Raw genomic sequence first — 22,054 nt, forward strand, 5'->3', positions numbered from 1 at the left:
TCACAGACCCAGCAGTACGGAGGGCTGGGAGTTTTCTCTCACAGCAGCAAGAACTGGGAAGTTCTGGGGCAGCAGCTCCACAGTGAGACATTGGAGTGAGAAAGGAGGAGACATATTAAGGGAAATAACGTAAAACAAGCGTTTACCATGGATAATATATGTATCAATTATTCCCAAGCAAATGTACCTATTGAGGTTACCGTGGATAGCCTATTCCACACCTCACACGTCCATATTCATTTCACAGTGGGACCAAGTTTCATTAACAGAGGAATCAAGACTAAAATGATAACATTCATCTCTATGTTCTTGCCCTGACATGGTTATTCATTAGGAGTTCTTCCTAATGACTGTTCAGTTCCTTCCTTCTAGAGAGCCACTCCTAATTCTCTTCTATTCAGGTTGGATAGTGAGTCACTGACTTTAATATTAATCTTTATTAACCCTTCCCTTACACCACCAATATCTGGTAACAGTGAAATGTATTGTGTCGCAGTGCTGAGAAAGAAAGGTCTTCAATGACTTTTCCTCCCTTGTACTGTTTTCTTATATGCAGATAACACGACAATTCCTGCAGGCTTTCTGCCACTGGCTGATGAAAAACCACGTAATTTGTCCTCATGCTGTTGGTTAATTTAAGTCTATCTTAGTCTACCCATTTTCCAGTGTAATTTTGCTTTCCATAAATTACACTTTTCTGTTGCCTTCGTGTCTGGCCAAAGTTTTAGTTGCAGCAAACCAGCTAGTTGTGTCAAATAATTTCTTGAAGCACTTTGTTTCCCCTTCTGTTGTTCCTCTCTCTTTTCTTCTGGGGAGGGAGGGAGGGAGGGAGGATGTCTACCTAACTCCATGGGAAGTGTCATGACCTTAAGAGCCAGGCTTTTGGTGGTGGATGCTTTTGACTAGTTTTCCTTCTTAAACAACAAAACAAAAAAACCACCCCAAGTAAACTTAGGAGGTATTTTATTTATAAGTGATTTGCCATTCCTAAGACTATTGAACCTAAATATGCTGTGAGACAATTAATGACTCAAATATTGAATTCTTATTGAATCAGCTAATGCTCACTTCTCAAGACTAGCTAGAGAATTACTGTTTTTGACCAAACTTTGTACTGTTTGGTTAGACCACTGAATATGTGTAGGCGTGTCTGATCATCTGCTTTTTATGCAGTTCATGTATGGCGGTACTTATTCATTTGACCAAATTTTGGTGTGTTTTGGTACATTTGGTATTCTTAAGTTCTTTCTCCTTGATCCTCTTTGCTTCTGTTAGCACTGTTGGTCTGCTACCACGCTTTGCATGTCTTTCAAAGTGTTCTAGGGTGTTTTATTATTTCGATATTATCATAACATGTCTACTCTTATAGGAAAATCTAGGAAGTCTAAGAGAAAAGTAGTTTGGAAAGTGATCACACTAGTTACTTAGGAAACCACACTCTCATATTATTACAAAAACAGATTTATAGGAAAAAACATGTCTTTCTCACTGACTATTTCCATAGCTTTTTCACCATTCTTTATTTCACCATCCTTATGCTGTATCAGACAGTCTTGGATACAAACAGCCACTGAGCAGCCTTGAGTTAGTGCTGCACTGCCTGTGAGCAAATCAACCCACTCCCTAAGAAATAGCTGTTCCCCAGTGGGAATATTTACTGTAGGTGCCAATCCAGCCTGACTGAAATCTCATTAACAATACATATTTTCCTGATTAATAAAGTATTAATGTGAACATACAGTATGTGCAGCTTGACATTTTCTTGACACCTGTATAGCAGAGAACTGCTCAGATGCTCTGTTATGATTTCAATTACAACCTGCACACAACTTCTGAAGCTTGGGCACAGTCCTGATTTCGGCCTTTTAAAAAATAATTTCATCTGGTTGAAACGGCACAAAGATAATTCCTCACTGCCTGTGCATCAGAGAAGGGGGGTTTTCCCCAGTGGTTTATACTTGTGCTCGTTTACCCGTCGCAGCAAGGGCTCAGCTAACCCGTGGATGGCAGGCCTCGAGGCGCAGGCAGCCACGTTACATCTGTTCAAGGGGAAAGGACATCAAAATCATCTCGAAGTTTTAGCGGCAACAATAAATACCCAGTTGCGGGCAAGGCGAGGACAGTTTTTAATTATTATGTGTCAATAACGGCCATGACCGCCGCTTCTGTCGAGGGGCAGGAACGGGAGTTAGCGGAGCGGCTCAGGCAGCCTGAGGCCGAGCGTGGCGCGGCCGGGGCCGGGGCCGGGCGCTCTGCACACACTGCGGCCCGGCCGAGCCGCCCCGGGGTATTGCTGCTGAAACGGCAGCGCGGCCGCTGCTCGCCGCGGCCCCGTGCCGGCCGCAGACACCCCCCCCCGCGGGGCAACAGGTGCCGCGGGGCGCCGCTGCCCCGGCTCGGGTTCGCCATGGCGGCGGCCGCGCTGCTGAGGGGACGCCGCCGCCCGGCAGCTTGTGGCGCGGCGCGGCCCGCGCGGGGCGAAATGGCGGGCGGCGAGGGGCGGCAGCCGCGCCGCGCTACGGCAGGGCCGGGTCGCGCTCGCCCGGCCCCGGCGCCGGGCCGGCCTGCCCCGAGCGGGCTCTCGCCGCCCCCCGCGCGGCTGCTCGCCTCCCTCCGCCACTCCCCCGCCGCCCCCCGAGCCCCCTCCCCTTCCCCGCCACCCGCTTCCGCCCGCGCTCCCGCGCATGCCTGAGTTATGCAACCGCCGCGGCGGGCGGGCTGCGCGGGCCCCGCCGCCCCAGTGCCGCAGGGCAGGGCAGGGCAGCGCGGGGGGCCGTGAGGGCGGCGGGCACCGGGCCGGCGGCGGCGCGGCGCTCGCTCCCCGCCCCGCCCGCCCTCCCTCCCTCCCTCCCTCGGCGCCCGTGTGCGCGCCCCGCGCTGCCTGTGAGTGGCAGCGGCGGCCGCCGCCAAGTCCCGCCTGTTCCGCTCTCCCTGCCGCAGGCGGCGGCGGCGGCGGGTTGGCTTCCTGCGCGCTGTGCCGCTCCCCCTCCCCCCGGCAGTCGGAGCCGCAGCGGCAGCAGCCCGGATCCCCGAGCCATGGCTCTGTGAGAGCAGCACATGGCGGCCGCAGCAGCCATGAGCCCCCCACTAATCCATACAACTCCCCCCTGAACGGCCACCGACGGCAGCCAGCGCTCCCACCCGGCTCCACCGCTCCCACCGCCCACCCGCAACTACAGCCGCCGCCGCGCCGCCCGGCCCGAGCCCAGACCCCGCCGCCGCCGCCGCTGCCGCCGCCGCCGGGCCCCCGCTCGCCCGCCCGCCGCCGCCGCCGCCCGGTCCTCACCATGGGAGTGCAGGGTTTCCAGGACTACATCGAGAAGCACTGCCCCAGCGCCGTGGTGCCCGTCGAGCTGCAGAAGCTGGCGCGGGGCAGCCTCGTGGGTGGGGGCCGCCAGCGGCCCCCCCAGACCCCGCTGCGCCTCCTCATCGACGCCGACAACTGCCTGCACCGGCTCTACGGCGGCTTCTACACGGACTGGGTGAGCGGCGGGCAGTGGAACCACATGCTGGGCTACCTGGCGGCCCTGGCCAAGGCCTGCTTCAACGGCAACATCGAGCTCTTCGTCTTCTTCAACGGCGCCCTGGAGAAGGCCCGGCTTCACGAGTGGGTGAAGCGCCAGGGCAACGAGCGCCAGACGGCGCAGCAGATCGTCAGCCACGTCCAGAACAAGGGCACCCCGCCGCCCAAGGTCTGGTTCCTGCCGCCCGTCTGCATGGCGCACTGCATCCGCCTGGCCCTCATCCGCTTCCACATCAAGGTGAGGAGGAGACGGGCCTCCCGCCCGGCCGCGCCGCCCCAGCCCCCCCGGGGCACCAGCGCCCCCTCCCCGCTGCTCGCGCGCGCCCCCGCCGCTCCCCTCGGGCTGCGCCGCCGCTCTAAGATGGCAGCGGGGGCTGCCCGGGGCCTTGCTGCTGCCCAGCCCGGCAGGGGAGGGGAGAGGGGGCACCCTGCTTCTCCCCTCAGCGCCTCAAAATGTCGTCGAGGCCCGCGGGGGCGGCCCAAGTTTCGGCGGCCTCAATCCCCGGGGGATTTTGCTATTTATACGGCGCTGCTGGCCGCCTCCAGCCTGCGTGGGGCGGTGGGGCGGCCGGCAGCGCCCAGGGCCTCCCGGATTCCCCTGGCTGTGAAGCCAGGCCCAGCAGCAGGGAGGTTTTTGCCTCCATGTTCTTTCGGGGCCGTCGCTCCGTTGACTCAAAATGTCCCTTCTTGCCCAGGCCTCCCTCCTCCCCCCGCCCCCCCCACCTCCGCTCGGGAGGGTGCTGAGGCTGGGACTTTGGTACCGGAGGTGCGAGCGGCTGGCCGAAAGCATCGTAATCTAATTAATTATTAAGGCGAAAGGGAAAAAAAACCAGTTTAGTTCTCGCGCACGGTGGCTCTGCAACAAGTTCCCGACTGAGGCGAGGTGTTTAAACTTGTGCTGAAGGTGAAATCGCTTGCTCCAAAATGCAGAGGTTCGAGTTTTCTGTTTCTGAAGGTGAGGGTTCTGATCGGTATTGCCCAAATCTATTAACGGGCCTTTGATCGAATGTATAATAATCCATTCCTTACTCCGTAACGACGAACTCTTCCAGTTTGTGGGGTCAGGAGCACGGATCTGACAGTTATTTAAAGTTCTTATTTTAAGGGGGAGCCTCTGTTTTCTGATGACACAGATAACACCCGAGGCGGCAGCTGGGCTCCGTGGTGATCCCGCACCCGTACCGAGGCCACGATTTCAAAGGCTGGAGAATATTAATGTGTCGCATCTGTCTGTACAGGGTTCGTGATTTACGATGGTTTCTGTTAAGCCGCGCGGTTGTGTATATTGAAACACAAGACGCTAGAAAAACAAGCCCTGGGATGAAGCTGCAATTTTAAGAGTTGCTTGCCTGCATTCCCGCTAGGAAGGGAAGAGCAGCGGGAGTGAAGTGCATACTCCTAGGCTTTATTATCGTAAATTACTTTTGTGTGTAGAAAAATATTATGCAACCTTTAGAGTTGCTGCTAGTCATCAAGCGTGCAGCTTAATGTTATCTGGTGTTTGTACTGCCCCTTTGCCAGATTAGAAGAACTCCGGCTAGGTTGCAGTCCTGGGGTAGACTCTCGAAGGAGCTCACCCAAAAGGTGACTTTGGGTGAAGTTTTTTCTAGTTCTGCCAATGAAGCGAGAATTGCTGTTGCTCCCTCTTAGCGCACTCGGCCAGACCAGTCCCGGGAGGAATACATTCTCTCCGGCTCCCTGCTTGCCAGGCTGGTGTGACACTCCTCCGGGCAGGCGGCGGGTGTTCAGCCGGGTCAGCAGGGAGGTCCCACCCTGCAGCGGCCCGCTCCGCACCCAGCCTGGCTGGGCCGAGCACAGCCGGGGCCGCTGCACCGGGCGAAGCACGTGTGGAATGAACTGGAAGTGGAGGCAAAGCTCGTTCTTGCAGGGCACGTCGAGCTCCGCTGAACGTGGTGTCTCGGGTTTGGCACTCGGTTAAAGTGAAGAGGTTACGGCCGTGGCTGCTGTAGTCACGTGTTTTCCTGGTCAGCCTAGAAGCAAAATCATGTACGTGTCTTGGATATGAATGATGGTGGGAATTTGAATGGTAGCAAAACCTCATTTGGATTTAAGCAACAAGTTTTAGGGAGCATGCAGTGATAGTATTTACCTTGAACTGGTTGCAGGTGCAGTATAAATCTTCCTTAATTTGTTATTGAGACTTAGAGATCATTAGTAAAAGAAATGAATGGGGTAAAATAAGAATTTTTTTTCTTTTAATGTGTTAAACTGGATACTTTGTTTAATGCAATATTGAAATGCAGGAGGAAGACAGCTGCTTGATATCGATAGGAATTTGATATTTGTAATGTGACATGTTAAACTAGCCGTTAGTCTTTTAAATGTAGCCTGTCTCAGACCTGGTTCGTTTCTGTTGAAATATATTACATCCGAATAAAGTTGCCACATTTAACAACAGTGTCACCTGTAGCACTTTGTTTACTTTCAAGCTTAGCTGCAGCATTAGCTCCTTTACGGGTTCACAGTAATAGGCCTTAATCTCTGGAAACTGTGAGAGGACACGTCATACCAAGTCCTTTTCTATCTAAAAAAGAAACAAACACTACCCCCACAGTTTTAATGGGGAGGATTTGAGGGGTGGTTATTTGTCTGCTTTAGGTTAGCACTGGAAGTTGGCAAGTGCTCATTACCAAATAAAAGTGTGTGTGGGGGAGAGATTGTTGCTGATAGGATCGTTCTGAAGTGCACTGTCTGCGAACCGGTCAGCTGTCTTGGGGATGGGAAGGATATTGGCAATTCCCATTTGATCCTTCATTTGTACAGCTCTGTTTTTAATTGATTCATTTCCAGGTGAGGAAGTATATTTCATGGTTATAGTGACAACATGCATAATACCTATCAAAGATACTGCTGAACTTAAGTCACATTCCTTTTCTGCCTTTCTTCTCACACAATTTATTATCTTTCTAAATCTGCTTTATTACATATATCGTCCTTTCTATAAACCTTACTCCAGTTTTATTCACGTTTTCCCTCATGCCCACTTTCTAGCAACTCTTCTGGTGGGCAAAGAGAAAATGCATCTTGAAGGTCTGATTTTTATTTGCATGTATGGGTGATTTTTATTTACATCTGCATAAGACAGTTGCCAAATTCTAATGTTTTCTCTCTTTGTTTTGAGAAGCTGGGTTTGATAATACAGATTAAATATGAAACTGATTTTCATATTTTCAGGAAACATTTGAGTCTTGAGTAGAAGGCTTCTGGGCAGAGCTAGGAACTGGCTATGAATTTAATCTATTTTGGTAATTAGGGGGGAGAAAAAGAGTAATGTCTTCCATCCAGAACAATTATAAATCACTTGGAGATGATTTCAGCAGGATGTAAAAATAACAGGTTCCTCCAAGTTATAAGAAATATCCAGTGGGTTTTTAGCTTGTGACCTGGTATTTTTCTGCTTGGGGGAAGGGGAAATAATTCTTAAACTTTTTTTGCAAAGCAGGTTTGCTAAAATTTAAGTATTTAAGCAGCAGAGATCTTAACATCTTTGATACTTTGGGTGAGGCTTTGTTTTGTTCTCAGTATCTAAACGTGCACATGCCTGTTTACTCAGACAGGATTCTCTCTGATCCAGCATCATTAATGTTTACACAAGATTTAGGCTTGAAAATTATTCCAAACTCCTGGCTGTGATCTCCCCTTCATCCCCCCTCTCCTTGGGTTGATTTTGAAGTGTGCATGTTGCCGGGGTATAGTTGCATCTTGGGACTCTCTCTTTTTTCTGAGAGCTGTTAAGCTGTTTCTCTGGCTCTCATCTTGTTAGTTTTATATTTTGGGTTAACTGTACCTTGGTAAATATGGTCTTTTCCCTGTGACAGTTCAATTATTTGAACCTGGATTCCAGTATTACCTAAATATACTGCAGTTTCAAGCTCATAGCTTGCTGTGTCAGTGCTGTAAAATGGGGAGGGAGGGAGCTGGGGGCTGTAGAGTTAGAAGAAATAGTTTACAGGAGATCAGAGCAGGCTGCACACTGAGTTTCCTCTTGTATTATAGTCACACCTAGTGCTGCACAAAGAATTCTAACTTTGTTTTTGATACATGATCTGTGGTTGTCATGCATGCAAAGATGTTGTTGATTTTTAGAGAAATGTACATAATTTAAATCTGTCTAAAATATAATAACCCCCCCCTAATTTAAAACAAGTAAAGACTGGGGGTGTGTGTGTGTGAAGCCTCCAGTGCCCTTCTTGAATTAGTAACTGTATATATCTGATATTTTTAATTTTTCCAAAGTTGTTTACAGGCTCTTCCAATTCTGTGTACAGCAGGCACACGTTATGCCAGGTGACAGTATAATTATTAGAAAAATGAATATACTAATTTTTCTCACAAACAAATTTCAAAACCACTCTGATACAGTCCATTAAGCATATTTCTGAAGAAGTAACACTTTCTTAAGATTATAAGGTGGTAGCATTAGGAGAGCTTAGTGAGCTGGTTACTGATCACAGGAATACCTCAAGAGTGAGGTGCTGGCTGTTCAGCTCTTCAGGATTTTGCGTGAAAGGGAAAATTTCATGAAGCTACATGGGAAAAGCAAAATTATACATACCTCACTGGATGACTGTAATTCAGTGTCAGGTTCAGAAAGTGTAAGGCATGAGTAGAAAAGGAAGGGTCACTGTAAACCTGCTGTTTGACAAAAACTCGTAGATGAGAGGTAGATGACTGGGACTATTGGAGTGGGCTGTAGAGGTGTGGAGGTTTTGCAGGGCTTTGGTTGCAGAGGAAATAAATAGCATCACTGGCACTAACGCTGTAGTTATTCATGCGTGCTGTGGAGACTGAAGCTAATAGTTTTGTACTAGTCTATTTTGGGATAGCTTGCTATCTGTGTTGTTAAAACTGAATACTTGGTGAGGGTAGGTTATACCAACACCCAGCTTCTGTGGGGTTTTATGAATCACTGAATGTTTTCTACGTATGTAGATGGTAAAAGTATTAGGCATCAGAAACACTCAGCTCACTTTATTTTTGTGTGCTTGTATGCAAACTGAAGTTATAATGGTTTCTGACAGTGTGTAGAAATGTATAACATGTCATAATAGAGTTTTTTGGTTTAGTGTAATCTTTTGATAAGAAAGGCTTGCTTTCATGTTTCCAATGTTAGGAATTGGCCCATGTTCTCCCCTGCACAACATGTCTGTTCTAGTCATCTGATTGCCATAGCCTAAAATATGTGCTTTGCTAGGCAACGTGAGTTGAGAGGTGAAGTTTGGGCTGTAAACTTGAAGCAATTTGCAACATCAGAGGCAGCTGTGCATAAATGAATAGGCTGAAAGTGAAAAGAGGAAAAAATTTGGCTTAACGCAGCAATGTAGACGTTTGAAAAGTCAAGAAAGTTACCTCTGTTCATCTAGGGTTATGTTTGTTTCTTTTTAAAAAGGGCTGCAAAACTTTAAAAGTGATCATGTGATTGCTGTTTAAGGGGGCATCTTGGCTTGCTTGAACTGCTTGAGTATCCACAGCCTTAAGATTTTTCCTGTGAGTCAATACAGATATTGGTATAGTAATATGTTTAAAGTTTAAGCATTTCTGTTAATAAACAGTTCCTTCAGATGAGTTCAGTAATACATAATGCCACTCCAGTGTGTAGGCTTCCAGAACTTTGTATTGTGTTTCTGAGTGCTCCTTACATCCTTGCCTGTATGTGCTGTGTCATTGGATTTTTTAAATTACTTTAAATGTACTGCAAGTGTTTCAGATGCATGTATGTAGTTTCAGATTGTAATATTGTAATACATGTAATAAATCAGTATTGTAGTTTGACACTGTAGCTAATTATACTCTATCTTCCACTGTAGGTTGCACAGAGCATTGAGGATCATCATCAAGAAGTAATTGCTTTCTGCAGAGAAAAAGGTTTCCATGGTTTGGTTGCATATGACTCCGATTATGCATTGTGCAACATCCCTTACTATTTCAGTGCCCATGCCCTAAAACTGAGCCGTAATGGGAAAAGTCTCACAACAAGCCAATACCTAATGCATGAAGTTGCCAAGCAACTGGACCTGAATCCAAATCGCTTTCCTATTTTTGCTGCTCTTTTAGGTAAGTGAAGCAATAAAAGAATTTGATGCGCTAGTCAGACTTACGGTTTCAGTTTTGTGTTAAGTATTTTAAAATATTTGTGTATAATTTGACAAAGCACCAGGGAAAAACATCCCTTTGTTTCAGACATTCCTACTAGAGGTGGGCCAGATGCGTTTTTATGAGGCCAGACATGTTGAATTTGTAGAGACCTGTGAGCGATGCAAATTGTGGCTCACTAGAAACAAGAGTAGAGAGTAAGAATTCTGCAGAGGTCTGCCTGGCCAAAATATTCCCAGTGGGTGTGTGGGGGGAATTGGGACAATAGTTCTACTAGTTTGAGTCTTACGTAGTATATGAGGTCTACTTTTAATAATATGCTTTCCAGACTGGGAAGGCATACTGCTGTCCTGTTCTGTATTCTACCTAAGAATAACATATATGGAGTGAAGATACTTGGATTGCAGTGCAGTTTTTTCCCTCAGAAATTAGTGTTGGACAAATATAACAGCACGTCAGCCACACCAGAAATGTATTGTATTATATGACTGAGTGAAACTCCACATTTCTAAAAGCACAACCAGCCAGCATCTTCCCATTCCATTAGTGTTGTTTGGATAGTTTCTTAGCACTTCCGCTTCTAATACTAACTGGTGGAATACCTTTAAGGAGCGTAGGTAGGAAGGACTTCAGTTTCAAACCTCTGCTTAAATTGGACAATTTTAACACATACAGCAGTGGTAGAGAATAGCTGTCATACTCTCTCAGATGGAAGAGCGAGTTAATTACTAATAAAGTTGACTCCAATTAATAAGATCTATTTAGAACGACATTCTAACTTCTTTTTGGGTAAATAAGCATGGAGCAGCCGCGTTCTTGATCTTGTTGTACTGAGCAAACCAATTAAGAAAACTGGCTTTTCTTCTTATCTTCTCACTGACTTTGTGTTTTAGTATGGGTACATGATAGAAGAATAAAACTTCTCATTTGGAAGCTGTGAATAAGAGAGGCTATGAATTATTGCTTTAGCATTCTAATATTTTAGTAGTCTTTAATACTAAATTGTTTCTAGTCCAGGCAGGTACCTTCCATGTTAAAAAGGAAAGAACCAACACACATCTCACAGTAGAAAGCCACAAGTATTTGACTAGTTGAAGTTGCTTTTTCTTGGTGTATGTTTTTTCATATCCAGAACAGTTACCTGCCTGCATGGCTGTATTGAGGAATGGCAGATGGTTGGCTAAGCTGCAATTTAAAACAAAACTCTGTGTTTGCATGACAGACTACTATTGCTAGGCTTTGTTTTGGAGTCTATAAATAAGTTGTTGCATGCCAATTCAGTGAGTAAGAATTACTGCTTGAAAAGCAGTTTCACAGTTGCAGATATGCTTTATGGAATTAATGTGAAGTACATGTGAATTACATCATTATAACTTGTCACTGAATTACAGCTACATGGCCAGTTGAGGCATTGCTTGGTGATATTAAATGGTAGGTGAAAAACATTCTAGTAAATTTTTTGAAGGTTTTGCAATTTTATGCAAGAAGCTCTTGCATATTTTTTTCTTAAGATATCTTATATGACAAAATATTTTTTAGCTTCCTCTCAGGAGAAAGAAACTTGAGGTCATTTCACATGATTACTAGATATTTTGTAGTACTTTTTTTTCCCCATATTGGTACAAAAGTTAAAAAAAAAAACAACTCAGCTACAAGTTTAGTTTTGTGTATTCTTTCTTTTGCATTTCTTATGTGTGCGTATTCAACATGAGTAAGCAGAGTAAAGTTTATGGAAGTCAGGATTAGAACAGAAGATACTTAGGAGGTCTTCGTGCAATGAGAAGTGGGGGTTTTTAGTGTGTATATATATACGTGTGTATATTAATGAATACTAGGAAACCTAGGTGTTCGGTGATAGAAACAATGATCATATAAATTTACAACAAACAGATACCGACTTGAGGTACTGGCAACATTTTTAAACTTTTGCAACCCCAGGCATATAGTAACTTCAGGTTTTTTAATATAATACTGAATGCGTATAGGTACATAATTCTGTGTAGTGTGGCATATGTTTAAAGCAGGGTAACTCATTCAGATCTAAATTGTTATATTTTCATTTAATATCTGAGGGCTTGTCTGGCTTTACAGGTTATTCTGCCCTTGCTTCTGTGGCCTCTTTGGGTCTCTTGAACCTGATAAGTGGAATGAAAAAAATCACAATGGGAGAGAACAAGTGAGCGCTTGATTACATGGGAAGGCTAATTAATCTGTTACATTGCTCTTCTGTTCTGGGTACATCAGTGTAACTCCCTGTGCTAGTACTTTATTTAGGAAAACATTAATGTATTCTGAAATAAATGCAGTTAAGATGCTGGTTTACTGTTTATGATTACAGAAGGCCAAAACTATCACAATAGCTCTTATCAGTACTCAGCTTTAGGTCTGTGTATGGAAAACTCAAATTTCTTTGTTTTCAGATACTTTCTTGTCAGTGTCTTCAATTTGGGGACACTGAAAGAGAAAAAAAATCTCGAATGATTCAGCCAAATATTCAGCAGTTGGAGGAGCCTGAGAAACACCACCTAACTGGTCAATTAAAAAAACGTTCTCAATGGCAAATTATTTGGAATTGAGCTATGTTCGGGGATAAGTCTCTATTGAAGTATTCCAGCAAAACAGTTTTCTGACTGTACCAACTAGGCAAATTTTTAAAGATTACTTTGAGAAGGTTATGTATACACTGTGGTTAGTTGGCTTGTTTTATAGCTTTTTCCTTCTTACAGCTTTTCATGCGGAAGGGTTTTGTAGTTCTAGCTTTATAATGTAAGGAGTATCCTTGTCATGGGTAGCTAAAATGTGGCCAAGGTACTGTGTCCTCTGAGAATGTGCTCTTAAGTTCCGTCCTAATTGCTGTTGATGTAAACATCATTGGTTTGGGTTCTTTTGTAAATTTTGACTCAGATATTTCAGAGTGATTTAAAAGACCAAACCCTAAGCTTCAGCAGTAGAAAAACAAACACAGTGTGAGGTATAGGGCTGTAATTCATTGAACTCTTTAGAAAGGGCAGTGGCTTCAATTAGTGTCTAATTGCTTTAAAAAAACCTGAGGCATACACTATAATAAGCCATTAAAATGTGAAAAATCAATATATGTTGAGGTTGTTCAGCCAGGTCAAGAAATAGAGGTTGCTTATGTAACGCTGATCTCTTTCCCACGGTGACAGTACTTTCTGACATGTGTTTAGTTATGTAGTCTCATTCTGTTTCCCAGTAAAATTTTAGAACTACATAAGGTAAGTACAGGCATTGCTTCTTATTTGAACTACAAAAGATGCTGCTGCACTTTAGCGTCCTAAATTCTACAGTTCAGTATGTGGTGAAAATTGATCAAATGGTCAGACTGTCTTATATGTGTGTTCAAGGGGATGGAATTAACTGAAATGACAGATGGAGACCAAACAAGATTGAGGTTTTGGTGGAAGGGACAGAAGCTCTGACTATTTTAAAAGGTAATCTTAGCATCTGCAGGAGTTTTTGATAGTTATCACAAAACTCTCTAGTGGTCTGGTTGTAACTGACTTTTTCTGACCTGCATTATAAAGGCTATCTAATCCTACCTTGATTAGAGTAGTAAGATTGTGGCTGTTACGTTTGATCTTGTTGAATCTTTCTGATGTGAGTTTAAAATTTAGCTCCTAATGAATAAAGACTATAATGTCTCTTTGCTGGAGATCTCAGCAGCAGGTGAAGTATTGATTGGACACAAAGACTTCCCTCTCTAAGAGGGTGTCTACTACTCACCAGGCAATGGACAGCTTTCATGGTTTTTGCATGTTAAAGAGCATTAAAAGAAAACTAAATTATTTTACAAGCAAAATATAAAGCAAGTAAAGAATTGTTGTCATATTCAAAGAGTCTTGTCAAATTTTTTATGAGTAGGTGAGAGTTCAGTTGTCCAAAGTGTGAAATTTAAAAAAAAAAAAAAAGAAAAAAAGGCAAAAAACCTTTAAATATATTAATAGTAGTGAGAACTATGCATTCACTGCTAAGCTACTGCTCTATAAAACCAGGTATTGAAAATATCCTTAAGTTTTCTACTAGAAGTGTAGCATTCCGTTTAGCTCTTTGTGAAGTTTGGATCCACAGATACAGCTCTGTCAGTGGTTGATTGGTTAGTCTTTGATTAATTCAAAGGTTTGAAGTATTTCCTAGTAAGAATTTTTTAGGGTTTTCTTTCTGAATGTGATGTGCTTTGGGGAAGATTACCAAAATCATTTAAGTGATCTTCCATTTGGTGTGAACAGCTTGATAAATATAGCTACTATCTCTATTCATTGAAACAACTACATAATTTCCCCATTACTCGGATGCTGCCAGCCCAGGCTCCTATCTGACCTGATCAGGTCACCAAAACCAACTTCAGGAATTGGGAACCTGCTAAGTGTCATCGGAGCTGCCTGCATTCCTGAGGGTTAAATGAATCTGCCTGGTGGCTTGCTGCCTGACCCACACTGCATGGTGGAGCAGAGTGCAGATTCCAGAGGCAGTTCCGATGTGGATCAGTAATGGCACATGCTGGGATGCAGGAAAGACTTACCAGTTTGTGTCGGAGAGCAAGACAGTGGTTCTTACACTGTTGCACTTGCATTAGGAAGTCCTGTTGAGGATCCCCTAACAGGACATGCCAGGTTGAGGTTGACACCATGTGTTGTGACTGGCTCTGTTGCTTCTGTAAGTGAGCTGGGTTTCACGGAAGAGTGCTCCTCGAACAGAGGGAAATGTATCTTGCTGCAGCAGCAGCATGCTAATTAGGTTTTTCTGGAGTAACAAAAAGATATCTGCAAGTTTAATCTCTCTTTGTTAATCTTTTTGATCAGGCGTTGAGGACTGATTGCAAATCTGTTTTGCTGCACGTAGAAACAGTGTGTAACATTTTATGGTGTACTTAAATAAAGTTCTGCGTTACATTCTAGGTAATCATATTCTACCTGATGAAGATTTGGCTTCCTTTCATTGGAGTTTACTTGGTCCAGAACATCCACTAGCTTCACTTAAGGTACAAATTTAATATAACTATAAGCAATTAAGCTAAAATCAGTCATAACTGTTAATCAGAACAGTGTAATATGTTAACTCACAGCAGCTATGGAAGGCTCTTGTTCTTGGTCACCCTCTGGTGTCCCAGTCTGTTGACTGCAGAAGATACCTGGGGCGATTAGCCTTACAAGGCTAAACTTAGCCTTTGTGATCCCCTCAGTGCCCTTCAGCTGCATGAGCCATATAGCTTTGAGAACGTAGCTTCTTACTCTCTTCTTTTTTTGAGAGGAGAATTTTTTGTTTAGTCATGGTCTTCAGCTGTCAGAAATAATTAGCAGGATGTTTTCCTACCATATCATTTTATTTTCTACTGATCTGAGTTTGTGTATAATAGTCAGTTTTCTGTGCTTCTTAAAGTGTAAATATGCTAGAGAATAGGTTGCACAAGAAAGCTAACATGGCCTTCCGTAGACTGATTTATTTATTTATTAGACAAGTAACTTGTGTCTGATGCTCTTAGTTTACAGTGTGTCTGTTCTGCTTCTTCACACCTGATTTGTGCATCTGCCAAGCAGACAGCTATAAAAGGGAAACTGGACACATCAGAGAATGGGATAATAGTGACCTTTCTTTCTCTCTGCCACAATAGACCTATCTTTTTCCCTTTCTCCTAAGATGTCCCTCTCAGCAAATCAGTTTGCTTTTTGTAAATTCTGTAGGACTGTTTTGTTGTATCTACAACAAAAATAGGTGTGGTTTTTTTACCCTTCTGTTCCAAAAGTTTATTAGCATTGAAAAATTGTAACTTATTTTGCTGAAGGTAGAATTTAAAAACAGATTTGAGATTTTCAGCAGAGTTTTTAAGGCTTGCATGTGCATTGCTTAGTGAACAGCTGTGACAATTTGATGTTACGCTCATCCCCTATTTTGCTGCCGCTCCTGTGTTTAGAAAGGTAAGTGTCAGCACGTTGTAGTGGCAAAACATATATGCATGCATGTTTGCTACTTCCTTGTAAAACTTGAGATGAAAAAATGAAAGACTAGTGTGCCTATATTTTTGTTTTTTACCAAAAAGGTTAAAGTATAGGACTTCTCTCAAAGTGGTTGATAAACTTTATGATGTTCAGAGTACTTTTCTGTGTTACAGGCTGAATAGAGACTTGTTTTACAGCCAGTTCAGAATACGATTTCACTCACCTAGACCTTCTGAAAAGCCTTCTACATATACTGAATTACTTGACCAGAATGAAAATTAGAGATTTGTCATCTTTGCTTCTAGGTTTACATTTTCAGTGGAAACACCAATTGGGCTTTGTAGCTGTGATCCTAGGGAGATAAAACTTTGTTTCCTAAGGGCATCACTGGGCTGTCTTAGGCAGTCCTCCCTGCATTTGTGTCAGCTGTTGCCAGTGTTAATCAGAATTGAAAGCGGTTCCTGTTTGGCTGGTACAGGCATTGTGAAAACCCATACACTGTTATCAGTGAAAAAAACTCAAATTAGTGCCCTTACTGTGGGAAGAGGCCAACACGACACATGATTTCTTTAATTTCACAGCAGCTCGCTGGCCGGTTTTTAAGTACATAGCCCCAAATGAACTGCAGCATTTCTATCTCCTGACTGATAATGATGTAAAAAAGGAGGGGAAAAAAGGGCTAAAGCAACAAGGTCACAAGTCTACAAGAAACCAGTCTTTGTTAGTTATGGAACAACTTACTATTTTTTTAGTCTCATTTTCAACAGTGGTCATGGTTTGAAATTATAACTTGTTTCAGTAGCTCATTAATTCAATTTAATTTTATTTGACATACTAGTATGTCAGTGATGTCATTACAGCGCTCTCTGTAGAGATCTGGTAATGGTAAATGTGCAGAAAGCAGTATTTCTTGTAAATTTTATGCATGCGTAAAGAAACCTAAAATACATGTTTATTAGCCACAAGCTTGATAGCAAGAAGTAGTTTTGGAACAGTTGCAAAAAGTACAAGCTGGAAAACTGGAAAAGTTGTGGTTGCTGAGGATATCATTGCTGGGCTATATTTACAAACTTTGCTTTATTGTATCTGTTTAGAGTTACTGTTGAGTATTCTCCATACTTGGAAAACAAGAGCTCTAATTCCACACCTCATTCAACTCAGGATCTAGAAAACTTTTTCTCATTGTGTAAAGATCTTAATATTTTGTATCTAAGACAGTATGGTCTTGAGCATAAAATCTAACAGATTCGGGTCCCAGTGGCCTGATTTGTATCTTTTCAGTGAGAACTATGATAGCTAATAACGTACAAGTTATTTTCTGCATTCTGTCTTAATCTTTTATTATGATGTGGCAAAATGGTTACTCTTCCTAGAAGAGGAGCTTTGCTAGTCCACCAATTAAAAAGTGTAATTTAGAAAAGAAGCCATCAGTCTTTGCTGATAGAAAATTGATGTATCTGCTCAGGTGTCAACATAGGTGAAATAAAATCAAAACTGAGGAACCTGTACCTCCATTTTAGAGGGACATGAGGGTAGTGCGTTCATCTAGGAACAGGTGCGTAGAAATGGGAGAAGGGAAGGGCAATGGAAACCTGAAAAAAGAATCTACGTTTCACGACTAGAAGGAAATGAACCTCACAGTCAGGACAACATCTTTACTTGCTGGATAAAAAGCCATGCATTTCAGAAGACACCAGCAATGACCCATCAGCTCAGCAAAGCTGTTAAAGTTCCATGGACAAATTTAAATGAAGATACTTGAATTGCTATTGCTGCAAAAGGGAAAAAGAATAAAAAACTGACACTGCAAGCTGTTCTGAGTCAGGATATTGTCTCTCTAAATGTCCCTGTGTAAACAGATAATGCATCTAATAAATGTGTAGACCTGTGCTTGTGTCCTGACTGAGAGCAGCGTTCACTGCAGTGACAACCTGAATCAGAAATTGAAACAAGAAGGGTGTTGGTAGACTTCCCGAGAAATAATTTGACTGCTAGATCTTGTTTGGAAACTAGCATTGTACTGCTTTTTATTTGTGTGCTTTTGGATTTATATTTAAGACAGAGACAATTCAGTTCTTATTCTGGGAAAGCTTGTTACAGTATGGAACTTCAAGATCAATGTATAATACCATCAGAATTATATTAGGAGGCTAGTTTCTTATCTCTGGAATGAATTAGTACCTATTTGGGATCACGTACCACTAAAGAAGTGCTGACTTTATTCGCAACATAACCTTAGAAACAAGTCTTAATGCAATCTCCCTTTTTCAAAAAGAAGAGTATGCAGGGAAACCTAATCTCCTTGGTTATTTCATCTCTAGAGAGGCAAAGAGATGCTTCCAGAAAGCAATCCAGAATATGCAGGTTAGGCTCCTTCGCTGAATTGCTCTAGGAAATTCCTGTCTTTCTGTGTTTGTTGACTTCAGAGGGTGTCTGCCAAAGGGAGACTAATATGCTAAGTAGACGCTTAGGTATTTTGCTGCTGCTTAGATAACAAAGGTTATATCCTAAGATACAATTAAAGTAAATGTCTGGTTGGGGTTTTTTTTTGATGCTAAGGGTCATGATTGGATGATGCAGGTCAGAAGGGACCTCAGGAAGTCATGTAGTCCTGCCTTCTGCTAAAAGCATGGTCAGCTTGAGGTCAGAACATGTTACTCAGGGCTTGGCCAGGCTAGTCTTGAAAATCTCCAAGGCTGGAGACTGCACAACCTGTCTGGGCAGCCTGCTTCATGGTTTGACAATTTTTATCAATGGTAAAAATGTTTTGCCTTGCATATGGTCTGAACACATCTTGTTTCAGGCTATGTCTGTCATCTCTTGTTTTTCCACAGTCCACCAGTGTGAAGAGCCTGACTCCATGTGCTTGATAACCTTTTTGTAGCTAGTGGAAGGCTGCTGTTAGTATCTCCAAAGCCTTGTCCTTGCCAGGCTGAATAAGCCCCATTCCCGCAGCCTCTTCTCATAGACTAAATGCTCCAACTCCTTAACTGTCTTGATGGCATTCTGCAGAACTTGCTTATCTGTTTTTACATCTGGCTTGAGCCCAACACTGAATGCAATGCTCTAGAGGTGATCTAACAAGCACTGAGGAGCAAGATCCCTCAATCTGCTGTCTTATGCTCCTGCTACACAGCCCAGGGTGCAAGCTGGCCTTCTCGACTGCCAGGGCACTCGGCTGGCTCATGTTCAGTTTACTGTCTTCCAAGAGCCCCAGGTCCTTTTCTGGTACAGCTCCAGCCTGCAGAGTAGCCAGGGGTTATTCCTGCCCAGGTGCAAGACTTTGCTTTTGTAGTTGAATTGCTTAAGCTTCTCATTGGCTCATTCCTCTAGCTTGTCTCGGTCTTTCTGGATGGCAGCCCTTGAGTTTGTGGTAGCGTGCAGGGTTGTCACGCAGGTTGTCTCGTATGAAGTCTATCTTTCTCACATCTTTGGCTTGTTTTTCTGCTCTCCCTTTTTCTTTCTTGACATCAGTTTTGTTCTCTGCTTGGATTTGTTTTTCTCAGAGTCCTATTTGTATAAATTGTTAGCAAATGATCTCCATGTTGTGTGTATTCTTGTTACCATCAGGACATGCAGAAGTAGAAAGAGGTCAGTATCCCAGCCAGGATAGAGGGAGGAGGGGAGAGAATTCTAATTGAAAAACCTAATCTTCAGGGAAAAGCTGAGCTTTGCTGGTTTGAGAGGATTTTAAGTCATCCAGGGAACTTCCTGCCTCTTCAGAAGCTTGTCATTAGATCAGATGCACTACAAGCTCGTAAGATTAAACGTTTTTAACGTTCAAAGGCTGATACAAGATCCTAACAGTTTGGATATGATCTGTAATAAAAATTACTCGACAAAAATAACAAAACCCAGGCAATTTGGTGGAATATTCTTCATATCTTCAGCCTTTTGTCTCATCAGTGAAAAAAAAAAGAAGATCCCTATGCATCACCTCACAGTAATTGAATGTTCGAGACCTTTTTTTTAATAGTTTGAAAATAAAACCAAGTGGTTTCCAGCAGGCACAACAGGAAATGCTGGTACGTGTGTTGATTAGCTTTTAAAGGCTTCACTTCCTGGAGACAGTGGGCAACTGGAGTTGTCCCAGAATTGGGGAGCTTTTCCCAAGTGTGGCTTAGGTACCTTCTACATCATCCTGATAATCCTTTGGAGTTACCCATATGTGAGTCTATTCTTTCAGTAAAGCATTTTTGCAAGTTTATTTTGTCAAAACCAAGACATTTTTATGTTGTAGCTTATGGGCTTGTAATGTTGCTCTGCCTCTCATTTTGACAAATACCTATGTAGTATTAATTTCCCTTCCCCACTTAATCTTTCCATAGTGCACTGGTAGGTTGCTTGTGATTTTTTTTTTAATTTTTTTTTTTTTTTGGTCAGGGGTCTGTTATGAAATTGAAGTAGTCCTTTTACAGCTAGCAGAGAAACTGTGCCATTTTCAGATGTCATGCTTTCTAACCTGATCACCTCCACATGTGAGATCCACCTCCATGTTTGCCTTCCCCAAATTGATTTTTGTGATGGTTTGACTCTGGCTAAATGCCAGGTATCCACCAAGTCGCTCTATCACTCCCCCCCCCCCCCCCCCTTTTCCCCTTGTTTTCTCAACAGGGTAAAGAGGGGAAAGAAGATAAACTAACCTTTGTGGGTGAAACAGAAGCAGTTTTAATATAAGCAAAGTGAAGCGAAGGTCTGCGTGTGGAAGCAAAAGCAAACAGATTTATTCTCTACTTCCCGTGGACAGGCGATGTCGGGCCTTCTCAGGAGCAGGGCTCCAATACGTGTAGTGGTTGCCTCGGAGGACCAAGGGTGACCCCACCCCCTTCCTCCTTTCTCCCAGCTTTATACTGAGCAGACGTCACATGGTCTGGAATATCCCTTTGGTCGGTTTGGGTCAGCTGTCCTGGCTGTGTCCCCTCCCAAGTTCTTGCCCACCCCGTCCCACTGGGGGAAATGTCAGAAAGAGCCTTGGTGCTGTGTAAGCACTGCTCAGCAGCAGCCACCACACCAGGGTGCTGCCAACACCCTGCAGCTCCCAGCATAAACCACAGCACCGTGGGGCTGCTGTAGAGGAAAACCAATTCCAGCTCAGCCAGACCCAATACAATTTTCCATGTTGTTGCTTGTCTGAAACTCTTCCATAGAGGATAAGGAAAAGAAAGCTCCTAGGAATAAATCTCTTAAAATGAGAAATTGGTGAAATATGAAGCTGATTTTGCTCTGAAATGTTTTGTGTGCAACTAAAAGAACATGTTTTCTGTAACTTCTGCTGTTGTCTTAATTTTTCCCATACCTTAGTAAGACTTAACTTGCATTTTAATGCATTATTTATCATTCAGTAAAAAATGTACCATTTTGGAAAGTTCTAAAATTAATAGAAATCTTTTCTTCTTTAGTATCAGGAAAGTACATCTTATTTGTCCATTTTTCATTTCTGGCTTCTGTGTAGGTCATGACATTTTTAGTTTTGCGGGTGTTCTCACATCTGGACTAGATGTCTTTGAAACAGAATAAAATCCAAAATCTGTAACACAAACTTTCAGAAGGTCTCACTTCAGGAATTAAGAATAAGCTCCAGCGAGGTCTTTAGGCTGTTTGTTTAAAAGCAGCTAAACAGCAGGGGGTGATATGCATAGTAAGCCCTTAATATCTCTCACTTGAGCTTCATACTTCTAGGGTCTGAGCTGAATATTAGTGCTAGAGTGATGTATTCTCTTGATGCTAACTGCTTACAGTTTATTAAATATTACTATCTTGGAGATCACATAAACCTAATGATAGATTGCTTACTCCTTTCATCCACCGAATTTTCAAGCAGAGATTGCAGAAACAGGTAATAATGCAGGGTTTCTCTAAAGGACTCTGCAGAGAGTACATCTAACATGACATAGCTATGTTATGATTCAGCCTCTTTAGAGATGTATAATTGTTACATGTACAAATAAAATGGTAGGTGTTCATAAAATAAGTTAGGTTACCAGTGAGGAGAAAATCTATTGCTTCTGCCTGCAGATTGGGTGCAAAATTTTATCATCAGTATTTGTGACTGTAAGCTTACACGCAAATGTGATCTATATTTAGTATTGTTGTATATATCCAGAATGCACACTAGTGAAAATTTAGAATTTACTATCTGAAATAGAAATAATTACTGTGCCACTGACTACACTAACAGAGCTGTTCTTAATTTAGACTCATAAAATGTGGAGCTCATCTCTACTGATAGAGAATGACCAGGTGTAGAATGAATATCCTGACGTTTGTAGAAAGTAAACATTAGGAGAAGGAAATTAATAAAACTGGAATCTGGACAAAAATTTCATCATCTAGATATGAATAAGGCAGTCTAAGAAATTGTATAATAAACAGATCAATTAAGAGCAGGAAAGAAAATAATTGCATATAATAAACGCCATATAAAAAAGGGGCTGTGGTACAGATTTTAAAGTAGTAATCAAAA

The 22,054-nt window shown here is 42.9% G+C and overlaps 1 protein-coding gene and 1 long non-coding RNA gene across 8 annotated transcripts in view; one reads left to right on the forward strand and one right to left on the reverse strand.

The window, feature by feature from the left end:
- Nucleotides 1–3,402, reverse strand: part of LOC141964223 (uncharacterized) — a 40,063-nt gene extending 36,661 nt beyond the window's left edge. For all 3 annotated transcript variants that reach the window (XR_012634287.1, XR_012634285.1, XR_012634286.1), the window contains exon 1: nt 3,287–3,402. This is a non-coding gene — a long non-coding RNA (uncharacterized LOC141964223). The remainder of the gene's footprint in view (nt 1–3,286) is intronic.
- Nucleotides 2,917–22,054, forward strand: part of FAM120A (family with sequence similarity 120 member A) — a 56,621-nt gene continuing 37,483 nt past the window's right edge. For 4 of the 5 annotated variants that reach the window (XM_074914339.1, XM_074914342.1, XM_074914341.1 and 1 more), the window contains exons 1-3: nt 2,917–3,761; nt 9,352–9,598; nt 14,554–14,636. In XM_074914339.1, the coding sequence (XP_074770440.1) occupies nt 3,288–3,761; nt 9,352–9,598; nt 14,554–14,636 (804 nt within the window). In that variant the 5' untranslated portion in view covers nt 2,917–3,287. The remainder of the gene's footprint in view (nt 3,762–9,351; nt 9,599–14,553; nt 14,637–22,054) is intronic. The other variant, XM_074914340.1, reaches the window with a different exon arrangement.

Source organism: Athene noctua, chromosome 10 (assembly GCF_965140245.1).
Source record: "Athene noctua chromosome 10, bAthNoc1.hap1.1, whole genome shotgun sequence".
Classification (NCBI taxonomy): Eukaryota; Metazoa; Chordata; class Aves; order Strigiformes; family Strigidae; genus Athene; species Athene noctua.